At 43.6% G+C, this 16,856-nt stretch overlaps 1 protein-coding gene across 1 annotated transcript in view; it reads right to left on the bottom strand.

Annotated features, from left to right (window-relative positions):
• Positions 1–6,154: 6,154 nt before the first annotated feature.
• Positions 6,155–16,856, bottom strand: part of CACNA1I (calcium voltage-gated channel subunit alpha1 I) — a 301,200-nt gene continuing 290,498 nt past the window's right edge. Inside the window, exons 34-36 of the mRNA XM_066634415.1 lie at positions 16,520–16,685; positions 9,038–9,234; positions 6,155–6,862 (exon numbers count right to left, since the gene is read on the bottom strand). Coding sequence (XP_066490512.1) covers positions 6,155–6,862; positions 9,038–9,234; positions 16,520–16,685 — 1,071 coding nt within the window. The remainder of the gene's footprint in view (positions 6,863–9,037; positions 9,235–16,519; positions 16,686–16,856) is intronic.

The following is a 16,856-nucleotide window of genomic DNA, read 5'->3' as shown; positions in this document are numbered from 1 at the left end:
AGCCTTTTAGCTGCTTTTTTGGGGGGGGGGCGAGGAGGCTGCCCCACCCGGGTACCACTGAGAATGGAAATTCATCAGTAAGACCAAATTTCCCTTTCTCCAGTGGTGCTGGGGTGGGACAGTTTTCATGTTTGGGATGCAGAAGGGCAGGACATTCCACGGTTGGGTTCCATGGACGCTCTAGCAATGCTTTTGAAACAACCAGCTGCTGCAACAATCTCTTTTTGAAGGCAGCATCAGAAGAGAACAAGATATGGATCTTATGTAAATTTGAAAGATGGAGGCCCGGTGAGTCACCTTGCTTCCTCAGTGGAATCGCTGCTAAAGGCCAAGATGACTGATCTTCTGAAGGAATGGACTGTGATATCCTTACCGTGACTCAATAGGCCTTCTGGATGCAGCCAATCTTTGAGCCAACCGACTACAGTGGACATTGAGACCCTGCTTGACCCTAATTAGAATTCTTTTGAGTGAAATAAACAAAATGTCTTTTCAGGAATATTACCGGGGGGGTCTATCTCAAAACTGAGTGCGCTCCTCTGACATCCTAAGTCTTCCATTCCTTCTTGGAATTAGGACAGAAAGTTGGTGGTTATATCCTGAGATCTGTGGAACCAAGAATTAATTTTAAGAACAAAAGCAGGATTTGTCTTAGCACTACCATTTTTCTGGGAAAAAGACATTGTTCTTTATAAACTGAAAAAGCACTCAGATCTGAGACCCTATGGATAGAAGTGACTGTTACGAAGAAAGTGGTCTCAGTTGATTTTCTGAGTGAACAGGCAATGACAGGTTCAAAGGGGACAGAGATGTCTGAGCAAACAATTCCATGATACAAATATGTGTGTGCCTAGAAAGGGCCCACCCCTTGTTGTGACTGAGAATGCCAGAAATTGCTTTACAGAGTACAAATGCTGAAAATAACATCCTCCTGGAGAACATTACAGGCCTCCACTCTCCTAGATTTTCTCTTCCTAAAGGAACACCCTGAATCAAGCACCTGCTCAACAATAGTACAGATCCTTTGGGTATAATTTATGTGAAACAACTAGGAACACAGCTATTATGTCCTCTGAATAGCCTTGTGTGTAAAGGTGTTGCTATCTAACCTCCATGTGCTGAACAGGAAAATGCACATGGAAAATGTTGAGGGTGTGACCTTTAGCCTTGGATCAGAAGATTCAGATAGTAAATAAGTTGCCAAGACTGTTGCGTTATCAGTTATTTGGAATTAATGTGGAAATCATAAACCTCTAGGCTAACGTGGAGCTACCAGAACAATTTCCATCTGCTGTGCCTAGATTTTTTGGATGACTCTGTACATCAATCTGAAAGGAGAAAAGCCTGCCAACCAGTTTCCTGCTGCCTTGCATCTCAGAAAACTTCTTTTCCCTTATGCCCCCCTTCCCCCAAGACCTAAGAAGCCAGTGAAACCCTGCTGCAGGTATCTAGCTGGGAGCAGATGTGCTGTCATAGTTGGTTAGACTGGGCACTGGCAAGGGGCCCACATCCATCAGAGGGGCCCTTCTTGCTGAGCCAACCTCTGAACCCTCAATACTCGTGACAGTGATGGCACACAATGCACCAGCATTTACAATGTTTTAATAATTTTAACTTTTTAAAAATGTTAATGACTTTAAGAATATTTGTATGGAAGAATGGAATGAAAGGTGCTGCAGTGGTTGAAACGTTGGGACTTCGATCAGGGTTCACATTTCCACTCAGAGATGAAGGTTTCTAGGTCACTTTGGGCCAGTCATGCTTTCTCAACCTAACCTGCTTCACAGGGTTATTGTAAAGATGAAAGTAGAGGGAGGAGCTGTGCACACCATGCACCTTGGGGGAATAGTGTTATATACAATGTGAACAATTAAAAAACATGACAAACATGAATAAGTGGTAATAATGTAAGCACATCTATCACCTTGAATTTAGGACATTTGATTCTGGAGAACAAGGGCTCAAACTGGTGGATTTTCCATGGATGAAAACAGATTCCATCAAGGTTCTCTCAAGAGGCTGATGATGTGAACTAAAACTAACAGATTCAACGCATGTTCCATTTCCTTGAGAGTTAGCCCAACCAATTTTTTGTGTTGTAACTGCAGTGACCTACTCTGTCCTGATGGACCAAATATATTTTTTCTGATTAGTTTTCTGCCTTCTCCTGTTGAATTGCAGATGTTCAGGACTTCCTCTTTATATTGTTGACTATGCAAATAAGAACGTCCTTGCCTTGATCTGGGAATGTCAGAGGAGTCAGCCTGCATGTCCTCAGTTGCAAAGAAATCTGGGACTGAGATGGAAGAAGCCTCTAAGCATGGAATTTTATGCACTTATAACATCTTGACAAGATACCAGCATACCCAATGTGTAAGCTAATTTAATTAGGTCCAGATGAGCCTGCAGCAAGATCTGCTTGGTTAGACTTCTGATATTTCCCCACCTTTCCACCAACAAAAATATTCTGCTCCTCTGGGTGCTGAAAATCCCCTCCCCCAATTTCTATTCTCTGATCTGGGGTGAGAAGGATAGTCTCTGTTCACTACAGATCCATGATTATGGAGGCAATCAGTGTAGCCAAGCCAAGTCATTCCTGAAGTCCTAAATGGATGAAGATATTGTCCAGACATGGGAAATTGCTTACAGACACAAGATATAACTTGAGCTACCCGACCTTTCATGAATATTCCTGGGGCAGATGACAGGCTAAATGGCAAGGCCCAATCCTAGAAATTTGGTCACTGGTCCATATAGGTGAAGGACAGGAATATCCTGTAAGAGGGATGTAATTGAAACATGTAGGTCCTCCAAAAGGATGTAATTGGACACAAATTGAAAGAAAAGTTCCAAGTATTATGATAAATCTCTCTCTCAGGCTCAGCCCTGTTGCACACTGAGAACAGGAAAGAAAAGTGTCAACCACCTGTGAATGACAAACAATGAGCTCTATACAGACCCTCTTTGCTGCTAACCGGCAGGGATGGTCTGGGGATTCTGGGGAAGAAGGTCTGGGGAAGTCACTTTCCTTGATGTCTTGTTGACCCAACCTTGGACTGTGAGGAGACACTTTCCACATCCAAACTGTTCCACCAAGCACCACTGAACTTGGTCATTCCTAGGGCAACACAGAATCCCAGCTCCTTCTCATGCCTGCCGCCCCACCATTTAGGGCTACGTTTGAAGTAACTGGGGGCAAAACCTGCATAAGCTGTCTTTGCATGGCGTGTGAACGGGCTACATATATGAAAACTCTTTTTTAAAATACACTTTTCAAGTACAAGTAAGTCAAATTTCAATGTCAAATATTCAGTTCTCACAACAACTTTTTGAAATGATCCTTCAAGCGCATATTTGTGGGAAAGCTATATTGGATTGGGTTTCCCATGGTTTCCCCCATGTTAGGATTCAAAATAATTGTAGCATTCCTTTCTAAAGAATAGATTTGCACAACATTTTTGGCAGGCAGAGTGCAGGCTAGTATGCAAGAATTAGGATTTGCATTTGAGCTGAATCTGAATCTGATTGCTTCACCATAAGCACAGATGGTCAGAGGCACAGTCAGCAGCGAATTGGCCCCAGCCAACTTGGGATGGTGATGAAGAAGTTGATTGGATCTGTTTCAATAGGTTGACAGGGACTCATTTCATGTCCCTGTCAGGAAAAAAGCATGTGTTTTAGAGAACCGACTCCCCCATTCCCCATATTAAAGAGATAACAGGCAAGGAACATGCCATACATTAGCACAAAATAAACATTAAAAATTAAGACCCTTGTTATTGCTTTATTAACACAGACTGGTGACTTCTCTGAAGCAGAGGGAACTCTTTGCTCTCTTATCGCACAGAGTATCAGACACTGCTCAGTCTTGGCACACTTGGAGAAACACATTGCTTTCCAAGAGATGAATTCATCATCGTTCTGCCTCCTGTCCACTGACACGTTTGGTATATACTGCCTCGTTATGTACAGAACAAAGCAGAGTTTTGACATACAAATCAGCAACATCCTTTCCTCTTAAATTGGCTGGCCTGCAGTCATGGCTGTTGACAGGGCCTTGACCATGGACCCACAAGTGTAGAAAGGGCCTGCAGAGGCAGGCAGGCAGGCAGGCATGTGCCCCCCCTCCCCCAAGCATGGCAGGAGTGCTCAGTTCTGAGGACAAATGCCCCTCCCTGTTCCTTGGCAGCATTTGTCTCTCAATAGAAAGAAGCATGGTGAAAGGGAATTACTCCCTCTGTTGTTTTCCCAAAGCCCTTTAAACAAGTTGCCAACTTCTGATCTGGCTCCATAGCTGTGCCTTTAACAGCACTGTGATCTGAAGCAATTGACAGGTGAAAATGCTCACAATGTTGTCACAAATTTCACCTGCTTTCTGCAGATCAAGTTTCTATCAAAGGCATAGGGCCACACCAGCCTGCTTTTTTTGTCATCACTTGGCAACCCTACCTTTAAGAGGGTATGAATACCCTATTCATATGGTATGAATACCTTATACCTCTGAATATCCTATCCCTGCCTTAAAGCTGAAAAAAATAAAAGATATACTTTCTAGAAACCAGTCTCCTTGACAGAGGGCTTGGCTTATGGTGGAAAAAAAAAAAGTAAGACTGGCTACAAAGGCACCCTGAAAGGGGGACTGAGTCACTGGAGATGTGTTACATAATAGGGAGGGAGAAGCAGACCTTTCTGATGTTGAGAGTGATCCATATATGACTGAACAAGTTTCATCTAACCAGCCACTGAATCCCCTGAACCTCCCTGGTGATCAATCCACCCTCTATTTGAAAGCACAGAAAAGGTGAGCAACAACCCTTTCAAACATTCACTAGTGAATACATTACCCATTGTATTGCATATACACATATACCTACACAGGCGTACACACAGACACGCTATCAACTTCTGCTCTTAGGGCCAAATAGTGCAAATTGCTCTGAAATCTTAGAACACTGATCATGCACAATCCAGGAGCCCCTCCAAGGCTACAAATAGCACTAGTGTAGAACAAGGCTTGTTGGCTTCCCTAGAATTACTTTGGATTTTCACAGGCCAAAGTATGAGTCCCAGCTTGGACATGGACAGCTAATTTATCCTTTATGTTTCAGGTTCATTCTGTTCCTCTCTCTCATTCACTCTATCAAGTTTTTTTTTTTTTTAAATCTTTCAATATCTTTGTAAAAAATAATATACCTTTCTCTAGAGATGGTTTTTGCACCTTTGGGCTTCTAAAATAGATTCTTCACAAGTACTAAATGATAAGGGAAAGAAACCCAAACTTTTAACAGTGCCGAGTGGTTTCCCTTTAGCAGCTTTCTTTCTCAGCAAAAAAAGGAGAAATCAATGAAGACCAGAGCATTTAGTAGTTGCTGTGTGGCTTCTTCTGGACATATCTGTTCAAAGCAACCCTGAATGGCTTTTGATACTCCATCACCACCTAGAGTTTTTGGAGGGGATGATGCACACGTGAGGAGTGGCATTGAACTGTCTTGCCCTACCTGAGGAGCTCAGCTGCACTGCTCTACTCCACCTTCTGGATGGAACATCTTCAGCCGGCTCCTCTTAGAGACCTGGATAAATTTATTTTCCAGGCAGAAGCATGAACCATGCACCTTCCGTGAAAGAGATACCAAAACCCTAATGCCCAGCTTGGTTCCCCATTTCATTTTGAAATTAATGCCCACCCTCCCTGCCCTTTACATGCTTAGCACTTTATACAAGTCCTAAGCTCTCTGTAAAAATAAATAAATAAATCACTCTATATATCTGTACATATATATTTGACTATGTAGAGTAAACGACTGCCTCCAGGCAGTTATTTGGCTGGAGGTTCTTCACCCTCTTAACCCAGCATTGCTGCCTTTTGATACTCTTGTCCCACTGTTGACTCTGCAGAGGCAGCGGTCCCATGTGTGGGTGGGGTGTCTGCGTATTGCTTTCGCTCTCTCATGTCTCTGAGGTATGGTACAAAAGTCTTTTTTTACTCCCCCCCCCACGCACACGCACGCACGCACACACAGAGACATATTTATATTTTGCGTGATTTGCTGGTCTCCTTTTCCACAGTCCTCCTCTGTTTGGAACTGTTAGGAAACGGTAGCTAAAATACGCTCCCTTGTTCACATTTTACTCTCCCTCCCTGACCCCTGGGCCCTCATCTGTTCCTCTTGTTGACACCACTGCCCAGCTCCAACTCAGGAGGAACTGGGGAGCTGCGGTCTGCGGTCCCAATACTGTCTGAGCCCTCTGGCGCATCGCCCTCCCTTGGAGATGTGCTGTTCTTGCAGAAGTCCGTCACCCACGAGGGCATGGACAAAAATCCCCTTGGGTCAACTGAGTAGAACTGCTTGGCATCATTTGTACCAGAACTCCGTGAGGGGTTGGCATGGAGGCTGCTGGTGCTGTTGCACTTCTTTATGAGTGTCAGACCTTGGGGTGGAGGGGGCGGCGAGAAGAGAGAAGTCAGAGAGAGGCTGCTGAGGGTCTCAGACTGCTCACTGTTGTTGCCTCCACCCCTTAGGCTGCTTCCTGCACCCTCCTCATCCGAAGGGTCCATGGAGTCATGGTAAGTGCAACCTGGGCTGGTGCTTCCTCCACTGCTGTGGCTCCGCTGGTGCCTCCTGATGTTGCGAAGGGTGAAGATCCCACGACCCCTCAAGCTTTGCCTCCGGGAGGCAGGGGAAAGTGGTGCCACCAGGGCTCTTTTGGAGGCTGCTGCTGGCACTGGGCACAGTGCTACTGGGAGGTCCAGCGTACACTGGGGTGAGTCACTGAGGTTTAAACTATCCTCCAGCGTTGTCTGCAAGCTGCCTTCTGAGCTGTTGCTCCTGCTGTCATCTAAGGAGGTGTCGCTCTCAGTGGTCTGTGGAACCAAGAGGTAACAAGAGAAGCAAAATGGTTTATGTCTCCATTCTTATTCTACTGGATGAGGGGAACTGGGCAGTGACTGTAATTCAGTGGGAAGGTTATCATTAAATCAACCCTGTACTGCCCATGCCCGACTGCCCACTCGCCTCCAGATTGTAAGCTGCTAGAGTCACTGATACGATTCCCATCTTTAGTTGTGAGTCAACCGTGCCCATCTATAATCATGCAGGCTACTGCTAGCAAACAAACAAAACATTCATTTGTCATTTTAAAAATATAAAAACTGCCTTGCACAGTTATAGCAAGTTCTGTCAAGTCTGGCTTCAACAGTGGCCAGTCACATGACGGCCGTCCCCCCAATGTCTGTCTTCAGCACCTGCTGCAAGTGTACTGCTTCTGAACATGGCAGTTCCTTTCTTATTTGTTATACCAATAGTCACTAGCAGGTCTGCCCCCAGGTCACGGTCTGACCAGGACATGGTCTGAGGGCACATGATACAGCCACCTTACTGAAGCTAAGCAGCTCTAAGTCTGATCTGCGCCTGAATTGATATCTGCCTGGGATCCCCATGTGTGCTGCTCCACAAAGGAATAAAGGTGTGCTGTAAACACAACACAGGCCAAAACACATTTTACTGGCTTCAAAGTTAGACCTATTCCTGGGTATATTTGGGGTGCTGATTCTAAAAATGGCATCAGTTTTTCCCATCACATCTAGTTTTGGAGATATGGTATAGTCTAATTAGTGAATGGTTTAAGCAGCTTCCTCATAAGGAAGCCTATGGCGTGGCTTCTGCTTGAGGAAGCTGCTTGGTCCATTCACTAAAGAGGCTAAGCTGTATCTCTGAAACGAGATTTGACAGGGCAAAATTGATGCCATATTTGGAGTCAGCACTGACATTCATATAAAACCACCACAAATTTTTTTAAAGAAAATTTTTCTGACCCTAAATTTCATAGGTCATTCAGTGTCACATAACAACAGACTCAGGAGCTCGCAGACATCAGTGACTTCTAAGTGTTCTGCATGCATTTAGGGGCAGAATAACATGTTCAGCAGTGGGTTTTCTTCTTAGCCCACAGGTTTCCACCAACCTTATAAAATAGCAGAGTGGTGTCATTTTCAAGGAGCAGAGGGGAGGGAAGATATGAACCCTTTCTCTGCCTACCACTTCCCTCCCTGGTTACCTGCCCCTTCAACTGCTAATTTCATAGTGTGTGAAGAAATGGATCTTACTGTGCATTCACTGTGCATTGTCCATAGCACTGGTGCTTAAATTAGTAGTACCACAGCAGGATTAAAACTGGAGCAAATATGTATTGTGGGGTTTGTTAGCAAAGGCAAGGGAAGCACAGTTCATCTTGTCTGATATCACTCAAGTCCCCAGCTAATGGGTTCCCAACAGGAGCAGCATCTACCTGGACATTAGCAATCAAGTGAGTCCCTTCCATGCCTCATAAAGAGGCAACAGGTAGTGCACCCCTCTCCAGGTCCCTGCTTTTGGGAGTTGCCTGCACTATTAGGACCTGGAGAGGAGCAGACAACTGGATACATCTATGGAAGGCCTGAAAGGACCTCCTTTGATTGGCTATGGAGAAAAAAAGGCTCCCTAGAATCCAGTGCCATTCTCCTGCCCAAAGCTTCCTCACTGCAGATCATCCGCTCCTGGCCAGGATTTAAATATATGAATTTAAGCCTGAATGCGTAATCCCATTCTAAGAGCAGTGAACTGACATCCTGATAACCTCTTTATCATTATCACCTCCTTATCAACCTCCTTATTTATTCCACATACCAGCTTAAAATTTTTGTATGCATAAACTGGCATTAGTGTGAGCCAAACCAAACCAGTAAAGACTCAATCCAGCCCTTGACTTGGGCCAGCGCAAGTCCGGGTTGCAAACTCCTCAGGAGTTGGCTAGGCTGGCACGCAGAGGCACACTGGCCTGTGGAGGCTGGAAGAAGCCTCCGCACCGACAGAGGCACTGAGGCTTGCGTTGGCCTGGCTGGACCAGTACAAGCCTCTGAGGTAGGTGGGAGGGAGGTGTTCCTGGTCAAGGGGAGGGCAGGTGGTAGTCAACCCCAGTGGCGGGCAGGTGGGGAGCAGGAGGTGGAGCTGGGATCCAGCAGTTATGCAGGGTGATAGCTAAAAGGCGTAGGAGCACTTACCTGGTGGATAAGTGAACAGTTCACACTTGGAGATTGCAGTGATACCCAGGAAGCCTGAAGAGAGATTTTAGGGAGACTCTCTGGGCAAGTAGCTTTCTCCTGCCCTGGCTGATTGGCAGAAACATTTGGAAGAAAAAACTCTGCTCTGACTGGTAAAAGAGGATTGGAGGCATCTGGAGAGAAGGGGGTGGGAGGACCTGGTAGAGTCAGGAGGGAGAGATCAACACAGAAAGAAAAAGGTCAAGATCCCACTTTCAAATGCCTATTTCTACCAAAGTCAGACTCCTACATGGCCTTACAAGGCAAAAACGTCCTTGAACCCTTCGTCCATCTAGGTCGCTACATCTACACTCTGGCAGCACTTCTCCACGTATTCAGGTAGGGGCCTTCTCCAGCACTACCAGTAGTTACTAAGGATTGAACCTGGAACCTTCTGCATGCTAAGCACTTTCTCTCCTACGGAACTAGAGCCGCATCCTCCAAAAAGTCCTTCTTAATGAGGGGATACAGGAAATCAAGCGCTGCTCCACTTGTAATCCAGCCTGTCTCCTCCACATTCCCACTGCCCCCTTCTCCGGTGGCCAGTGCAGGTTGGGGAGCCCTTCCAAGCACTCATTCTTCCTCCTACTAGCATCAAGGAGAGAGTCCTCCTGCTGCTGCCAGTTGCTCACTCCTGGTAAGAGCAACTAGCTTTATTGGCTAGCAGTACGTTGCTCTGAGCAGTTGTGTTTCTGCTCTGTTTGCTAAACTTTCCTTAGTGGCCTGGGGGACAGGAGTCCATGCAGGAAAGATCAGGAAAGTCAGCAACAGAGAGAACACAGCTCATGACATACGAACTAGTGATTTAAATATATCCAGAATTGCATTAGCATGAGTGACTGCGGCAACACTCCATGGGTTATCTTCATTTAAAGTCTGGCTTTATTTGAAGATCCATTCGGTCTTAGAGGAGAGAGAAAGCCCAAAGTAGTGATAGTGGGAGAGGGCTTTCTCAGCAGCTGTGCCCCCATCTGGGAACTTCTGTATCACGAGAGGTGGGAGAAAATAGTGATAATGAAATAAAAACACATAACACCGCTTTCTTTTTGTAATAGGAGCAGGACTGCTTACCTGATGGATAAGTGAAATCTGTGAGAAAATAAAATCGTTTTATTTGGTTTTTATTTATTTTTTAATGGGGAGGGTGCACGGGGAAAGATGGTGGCTTCATCTGCTGACACCATACCACCAATATCACCTACTTAGTACACTTTTAAAGCAATTATGATTTCTAATTAAAATGTAAATTTTGAATTAAAACACACAACACTGTTTTCTGCACTTCTAACTTTGGAAAACACTGAAAAAAAAATTAAAACGTTTTCACGTACCTCTGCCTATCACAGAAGTTTTAGAACCTGCTGGCCTGCCTGCCACTATGAGTTGAAGACCTGCAACCTGTTGGTTGTTTTTAAACTGATTTTATTAGATTAAGAGTTACTGCAACTCCTGTTGTATGCTTTGTAATTGTTTTTATTTTTATAAAAATAGTGCCCTGAGCTCCTTTGATGATGGGAGGGATATACGAATAAGGAATAAATAAGTAGTAGATGAATGAAGAATATTAGCCAGGAGGCTGAATTTGCACATGGAGTTTGAGGACCTGCAGCCCACAGATGATCTCAGCAAAAACATCTCACATCCCTGGTCTAAAGAGACTGGAGAAACTCAGTCAGGAACAACAAGAATTACCGCAGGCACTCGCCTATAAGTTGACCTCACAGAGAAGTCGAGGGCTGGTTTCCATGGATCATGGAATTTTCTATGAGCCTCGGATAAGTCGGGGGTTAAACTTAGGGGGGTCTGACTATAATTTTGTCTGATTTTACCCGATGTCAGATCCTGAAAAATAACCTTCCTGTAATTGCTACCTAAAAACTACAGTTTCTAGTTCATTAAAAATACAATAAAAGATCATAAGATGCATTTTTGTTCACTAAGTTTTACAATTCTGGTCTTCACAACATTTGTGTAAACACTGTCAGAATAAGTGCCTGTAAACAACATACCAGTAGAACCATTAGTCAAATCCTCCTTTAAGGTGCCTGGTGTGTGAAGCCAGAGGCTCTACATATAACATGCAACATAAAACATGCAATTGGGAGTGTGCAGTTCAGTTCACAGCAGGGAGACAAACAACAAGGACTGAGCTACGCACAGTTGCAATCCTCTTTACTCAGAAGCAGACCCACTGCTTTCCATGGGTGTTACTCTTAAGTACTGGTGCATTGCAGCCTGGGACCTTGTTTCAGATGAAAATGAGGATCTCATCCTGGGGTTTTAAAAACCAGACCCCTATACTTGGGGGGGGGGCAGTGAAATTCTTTGCAAATGACTTGCCAGGAATGTTCAGAGGCAGCAGCAAAAGAAGGAGGCATTTCCCTTCTTCTCCAAACTGGAAGGGAGACAAAGGGGCTTCTGGGAATTGTGGGGAGGCTTTGTGGGAGCGTGTGCTGCATTCCATAGCAGCAGCCCATACAGACTACAGTTCCCAAAAGCGCCTTCACTTCTCTTCCTGTCTGGAGAAGAGGCTAAAATGGCTGCCTCTGAATACCGTAATTACTGGTAAAAATTCTCTTTTTTCTCCACCTGCTTCCTGCCTCTCAGCCCATTTCCACGCCACCGCCCCCCACTTCACCAGACAGCTGCTGAGCTTCCATAAGCTTCCCAGAAGCCCCGCCCCATCCACTGCATTGACCCGGGTATAAGTCAACCCAGGATCTCAGGCTCCATTTTCAGGCATGAATTTTTTGACCTATAGGCAAGTATATACGGTAACTATGCAAAAAGAAACTTCTACCTTGCAACTACTGTGTTTCATGTGGATACTTACTCAGGCGCTCTCTGCTCTTAAGGTAATATCTTAGAATGCATGTTTTATTTGATCACAGATACAGCACAAAACACATGCATGTTAGGACAGTTTTGAACTGATCATGCATGCATACATTGCCATTTTTGTCTTTGAAGTGCATGAAAGAGGTGAGCGGTAGAGATTGACAAGTTTTCTGAGGAAGAAACCTTGGAAAACAACCAAATTACTTTGCAAAATGTCAGAAATGACAGGCAGTCCAATCCTCTTTTTTTTTTTGGATTTTTTTTTATTTTCCAAAAACAAATATAAACAAACACACATAACACATAACACAAAAAACATAACACCACTACACACAAAAAAGGGGTGCAGGAAATCATATATCATTATCATATATCACTACAACTAATAAATCATTACATATCTTAATCAATTTCCTCTTCTAAATTTACCTCTTAATATTTTTCATTCATCCTTCGTCTATTATATCATATCAAATATAATATATTTGTAATACAATCATCTAAATGCCCTAGCATATATTTCTAAAACTTCATTTTCAACCAAGCATAAAAAAATTTCCATTGCTCAACTGGTGTCAGTTTTTGTTATTAATCCAAAATTTCTGAACGCCTGTCCATTGCCTCATTATTTTCTCTATTAATTCATCTTTCATTAATATTTTAAAATCCTTCCAATATCTAACATATAAAATCCTCACTACAATTAAAATCATAATAACTAAATACACATCATTTTCTTTATCTATAACATCTAAAATAATATTAAGCAAAAATAATTCAGGTTTCAGAGATATCATAAATTCAACAATCTCTTGTATTACATTTCTCACCATTCAGGTTATATTTTACGCTCATTTTATCATATGTTATTTTTTCTTATGTCTCAAAATCCAATAAAAACATATACATTTAAAAAATATTTTTCTTTTGTTTCTAGCAATACTTGAATCAAGCTGAAGGCCCCAGCAAGGAAAGACTTAAGTAAGTGTTATTCCGTTTGTGTGTGCCTGGCATGGATTGAGTAAGTGACTGCCTGATTTGGTTTTTTTTGCCGTGAGAAGAGGAGGGGGGAGGTTCCCCCCTCAGTTGTTTATCGGTATGAGGAAAAATCATAGAAGAGATTTTCCAAGCCCGTTAGGGTTATCTGAAAATATAATTACAACTTTATAACTTTGAATTTCAGTGGACTACAAATTAATTGTCCTTGGATAAAGTTTGTGTATTGGAGCATTTATTGCCTTGATTTGATACTTTCGTTCGAGATTGCCTAAAAACGGCTGGATGTTTTGACATTCTTGTGGACTGAGGAATGTCGGTTACCAAGGCTACAAGTATAAATAAGAGATAAGAGAACAGAAACAAAACAAGAACAGTGCAGCAGTGACGTCTAGTGGATTTAAAAAGATATTGCAAGAATTGGATTTGTGTTTATAAGTGGAGCAAGGAAGGTTACGCTGAGGACATCTAGTGCATTGCGAGCATTGCGAGCATAAAGAGCATTGTGCATTGTGCATTGTGCATTGTGAGCATAAAGAGCATTGCGAGCAAAAGATATTTGAGTTCCACAGGAAGGAAGAATGAAGGTGGCGGGTAAGAAAGTCTGAAGTTCGCCAGCGTCGAAGACAGGATTTGGAAAATTAGTACAAGAGGAAGTGAAAGGGAAAGACTGGAAACAGACTATGCAAGACAACATGGAAAAACTGTTGGCAATGGTACAGCAACAAATAAATCAATCTGCACAGATTCAAGCCAGTGTGGATGTTTTAACTAAACAATTAGATGAACTGAGTGGACACCTGATGGATGTGAAAATTACACCAGAAGAAGATAAACAAGAGATTGAGAGATTGGGACAAAAGATAAGAAAAGACCAAGCTAAAATATCAGAGACAGAAGGAAATCATCTCTGCATGATGCAGAGACAACGTTAATGGAAACTCAGATGGATAGTGCAGCTCTAGTGGTGAGGATACAAAATATACCAGAAGAGAAAGAAGAAGATACATCACGACGGATTGTTAGATTAATATCAGAATGGATTGATACACCGAAGAAGGAGATACCTAAAGAATTGGATTCAGCGAGAAAAGTGAACACTTTTTATCTGAGAAAACACAAATTACCAAGAGAAATTCATGTGAAATTCATCAGAACCTTTTACAGAGATAAACTACTGAAGGCTTCAAAGGAAAAGAAATGGACAGTGGATGACAATAAAGCTAGAATTCTGAGACATGTTCCATGGAGAGTGAGGAAGAAAAGAAAAAAGAATTGTCAAGGCAAGGTGTGGAGACCGGCTGGTGGCCGTGCCTATAGTTAGATTCAAGATTTGGAAAAGACAAATAAGAAGGTTTCTGTATGGAATAGACGCTATTTGATAGGCAGTCCATTCCTGAGCTGCCTGGGGCACTCAGCTGTGGCAGTGCCGAAAATGGCTGCCGCGGCATCCTGCACACTTTGAGCAGCCACCAGCTTCTCCCGGTTCCTCGGGAGAAGGGGACTTTCATCCCTTTCCCCCAGGTAAAGCAAGTAGCCCCGCAATGGAGGCTACTCAATTCACCGCCAACAAAAAGGTTGGCAGTAAAAGATTGGGCGGAGAGCCCAACACCAAGGCTTTGGATCTGGTGGAGCATCACTCCATTGGTCCCACCTCCCTCCCTCCCTGCTCCCTCCCCTGGCATACCTCCCCCCGCCCCGACCTCCCTGGAACTCCTCCACCCTGACCTCTGCCTGCCCACTTCCCGCCTCCTCCTCCCCGAAATACCTCCTCCCCGCCCCAACTTACCTCTCCACTGCTCAACGGTCTGCGTGACCACCAAGCAGCAGACATCAGGTGCCTGCCTGGTGGCAGCCCAATGCTAGGCTACTACCGGTGCTTGCCTGGCAGTAGGGCCCACAAAAGCAGCAAGCCAGTGCGCCGAGCCCAGGGTTGGGCTCTCAGTTCCTCATCCAAGCTGATCTGAGGCTCAGAACATCACTTCTTGGGAAATCAAGGAAGAACCCTCCATTGGCTAAAAATGAGGCTTAGAAGGAGTGCTTTCACATGATTGTGCACCCTTTTAAAAGAGCCCTAGAGGCAAGGAGCAGAGAATTTATATGCTTCTTGCCTCTGAAGCTCTCTTTACAGGGGTAATCCTTCAGAAAGGGAGCATGGTGGGGGGCGAGAGATAACCATGGAGGATCTTCTGGGTCAGGAGTCCTCCACGAAGGGCAGTATCCCCCCTTACCCACTCCTTTCTTAAGGCTGCACCTTTTTGAAAAATGTTTCAAGGCAAAGAGTACGGAATTTTTCTGCTCTTTCTCTGCAGCTTCATTGAAAAGTGCACCCCTCCAGAAAGGGTGTGTGTGTGTGTGTGTGTGTGTGGGAACAACTGCTTACATGGGGTATTATGATCCAGATAGTGCCCTGAGGAAACCCCTTTCTGAGGGGTTCCCCTTTAAAAATATTTCCCCTATTTCATGTATTGGAGCCATGGAGATCCATTACATTAAGAAAGGGGGGAAACTGGCAGCTTGAATCCTGCTGACAGGGCAAAGAGTTAGTTTTTAAAGTAGTGCTCCTCTAATATTGAGCAGAGGAAAAGCAACTGTCTCTTTCCACCCCAGCAGAGCCTCTTTTCCAGGGGCTGTCTACTGGTGTGTCTTCTGCAGCTTTTTAAAATTGTGGGCCCTTTTGGGACAGGGAAGCATTTCACAAAGTGGTATCTAAGTACTAAGTACTATCTAAGTACTAACCCGTATCTTACTACAGGTTGGGCATCCCTTATCTGGAATTCTGAAATACAGAGTAATCCAAAATACGAAACTTTTTTGTGCGCCAACGTGACATTTTGGGCACAATCCTAAGCAGGTCTACTCAGAAATAAGTCCTATTGCATTCAATGGGTCTTACTCCCAGGAAAGTGAGGTTAGGATTGCAGCCTAAGTTACTTTTATGTTTAAAGAATTAAATCACAAACTGTGTTTCATGCACAAAATTATTAAAAATATTGTTTTGAATATTTGTGTGTATATACATATGTGTAAATATTTATGTGTATGTATATACATGTCTGTACATGGGTATGTGTATATTTGTGTGTATTCGTGTGTACACACACATACGTATAAGGGGTATATGAAACGTAAATGAATTTTGTGTTTAGAATTGGGCCCCATCCCCAAGAGCCCCATCTGCAAGGGCTCTCATTATGTATATGCAAATATTCTGAAATACTGAAATACAAAATTTTCTGAAATACGAAATACTGAAATATGAAAAAATCCTGGTTTCTGGTCCCAAACACTTTGGATAGGGGATGCCCAACCTGCACTACTGTACAGTACAACCTATACTACTCATAAGTAATCTGTGTTGAAAAATAATTTGGGGGCTGCTAAAGTTTGCTTTTCCTTGGAGGTGGGCTGTAATGAGCCCCTGAATTAATTTCTAAGCCTGAGAATTTTTCAAGAGAATAGGAAAGGACTGGGAAATGCCCTAATCTGAATGAATGCTATAATTCGCTCTCTGTACCTGTAGACTAAAATGTAACATAAGAAAGATAAACTAGATACCACTGCACTGCGCTGCAATATTATCTGTGAAAACAGCGAGGTGTTGCCTACCTTGGTTGCTTTCACTCTTTAGCCAAGACTGGACTGGACTGAAAGGGATTTTCTCAATTTCACATAGGTAATTTTCTGGAGTTGTAGAAGCTGCCATATTCGTTATAGGGAGGAGACATTTCTCCAGACTTTCCATCCCTGTAGGACTGGGACTGTCATGGCCATTCTACAATTAAAAGAAAGACAGTTGCCTTGTGACATTTCAAATACATCCACACGAAAAAAGAAGGAACAACAACAAAAACAGGGCCTAATCCAGTCAGTGAAGAACAGGTTAATTTTGAAACATTTGTAATAAAATACCTGTAGAATACACTTGGGTGGAAGCCCAGTTACC

Source organism: Tiliqua scincoides, chromosome 7, assembly GCF_035046505.1.
Source record: "Tiliqua scincoides isolate rTilSci1 chromosome 7, rTilSci1.hap2, whole genome shotgun sequence".
Classification (NCBI taxonomy): Eukaryota; Metazoa; Chordata; class Lepidosauria; order Squamata; family Scincidae; genus Tiliqua; species Tiliqua scincoides.
This window is presented reverse-complemented; position numbering and strand designations above follow the sequence as displayed.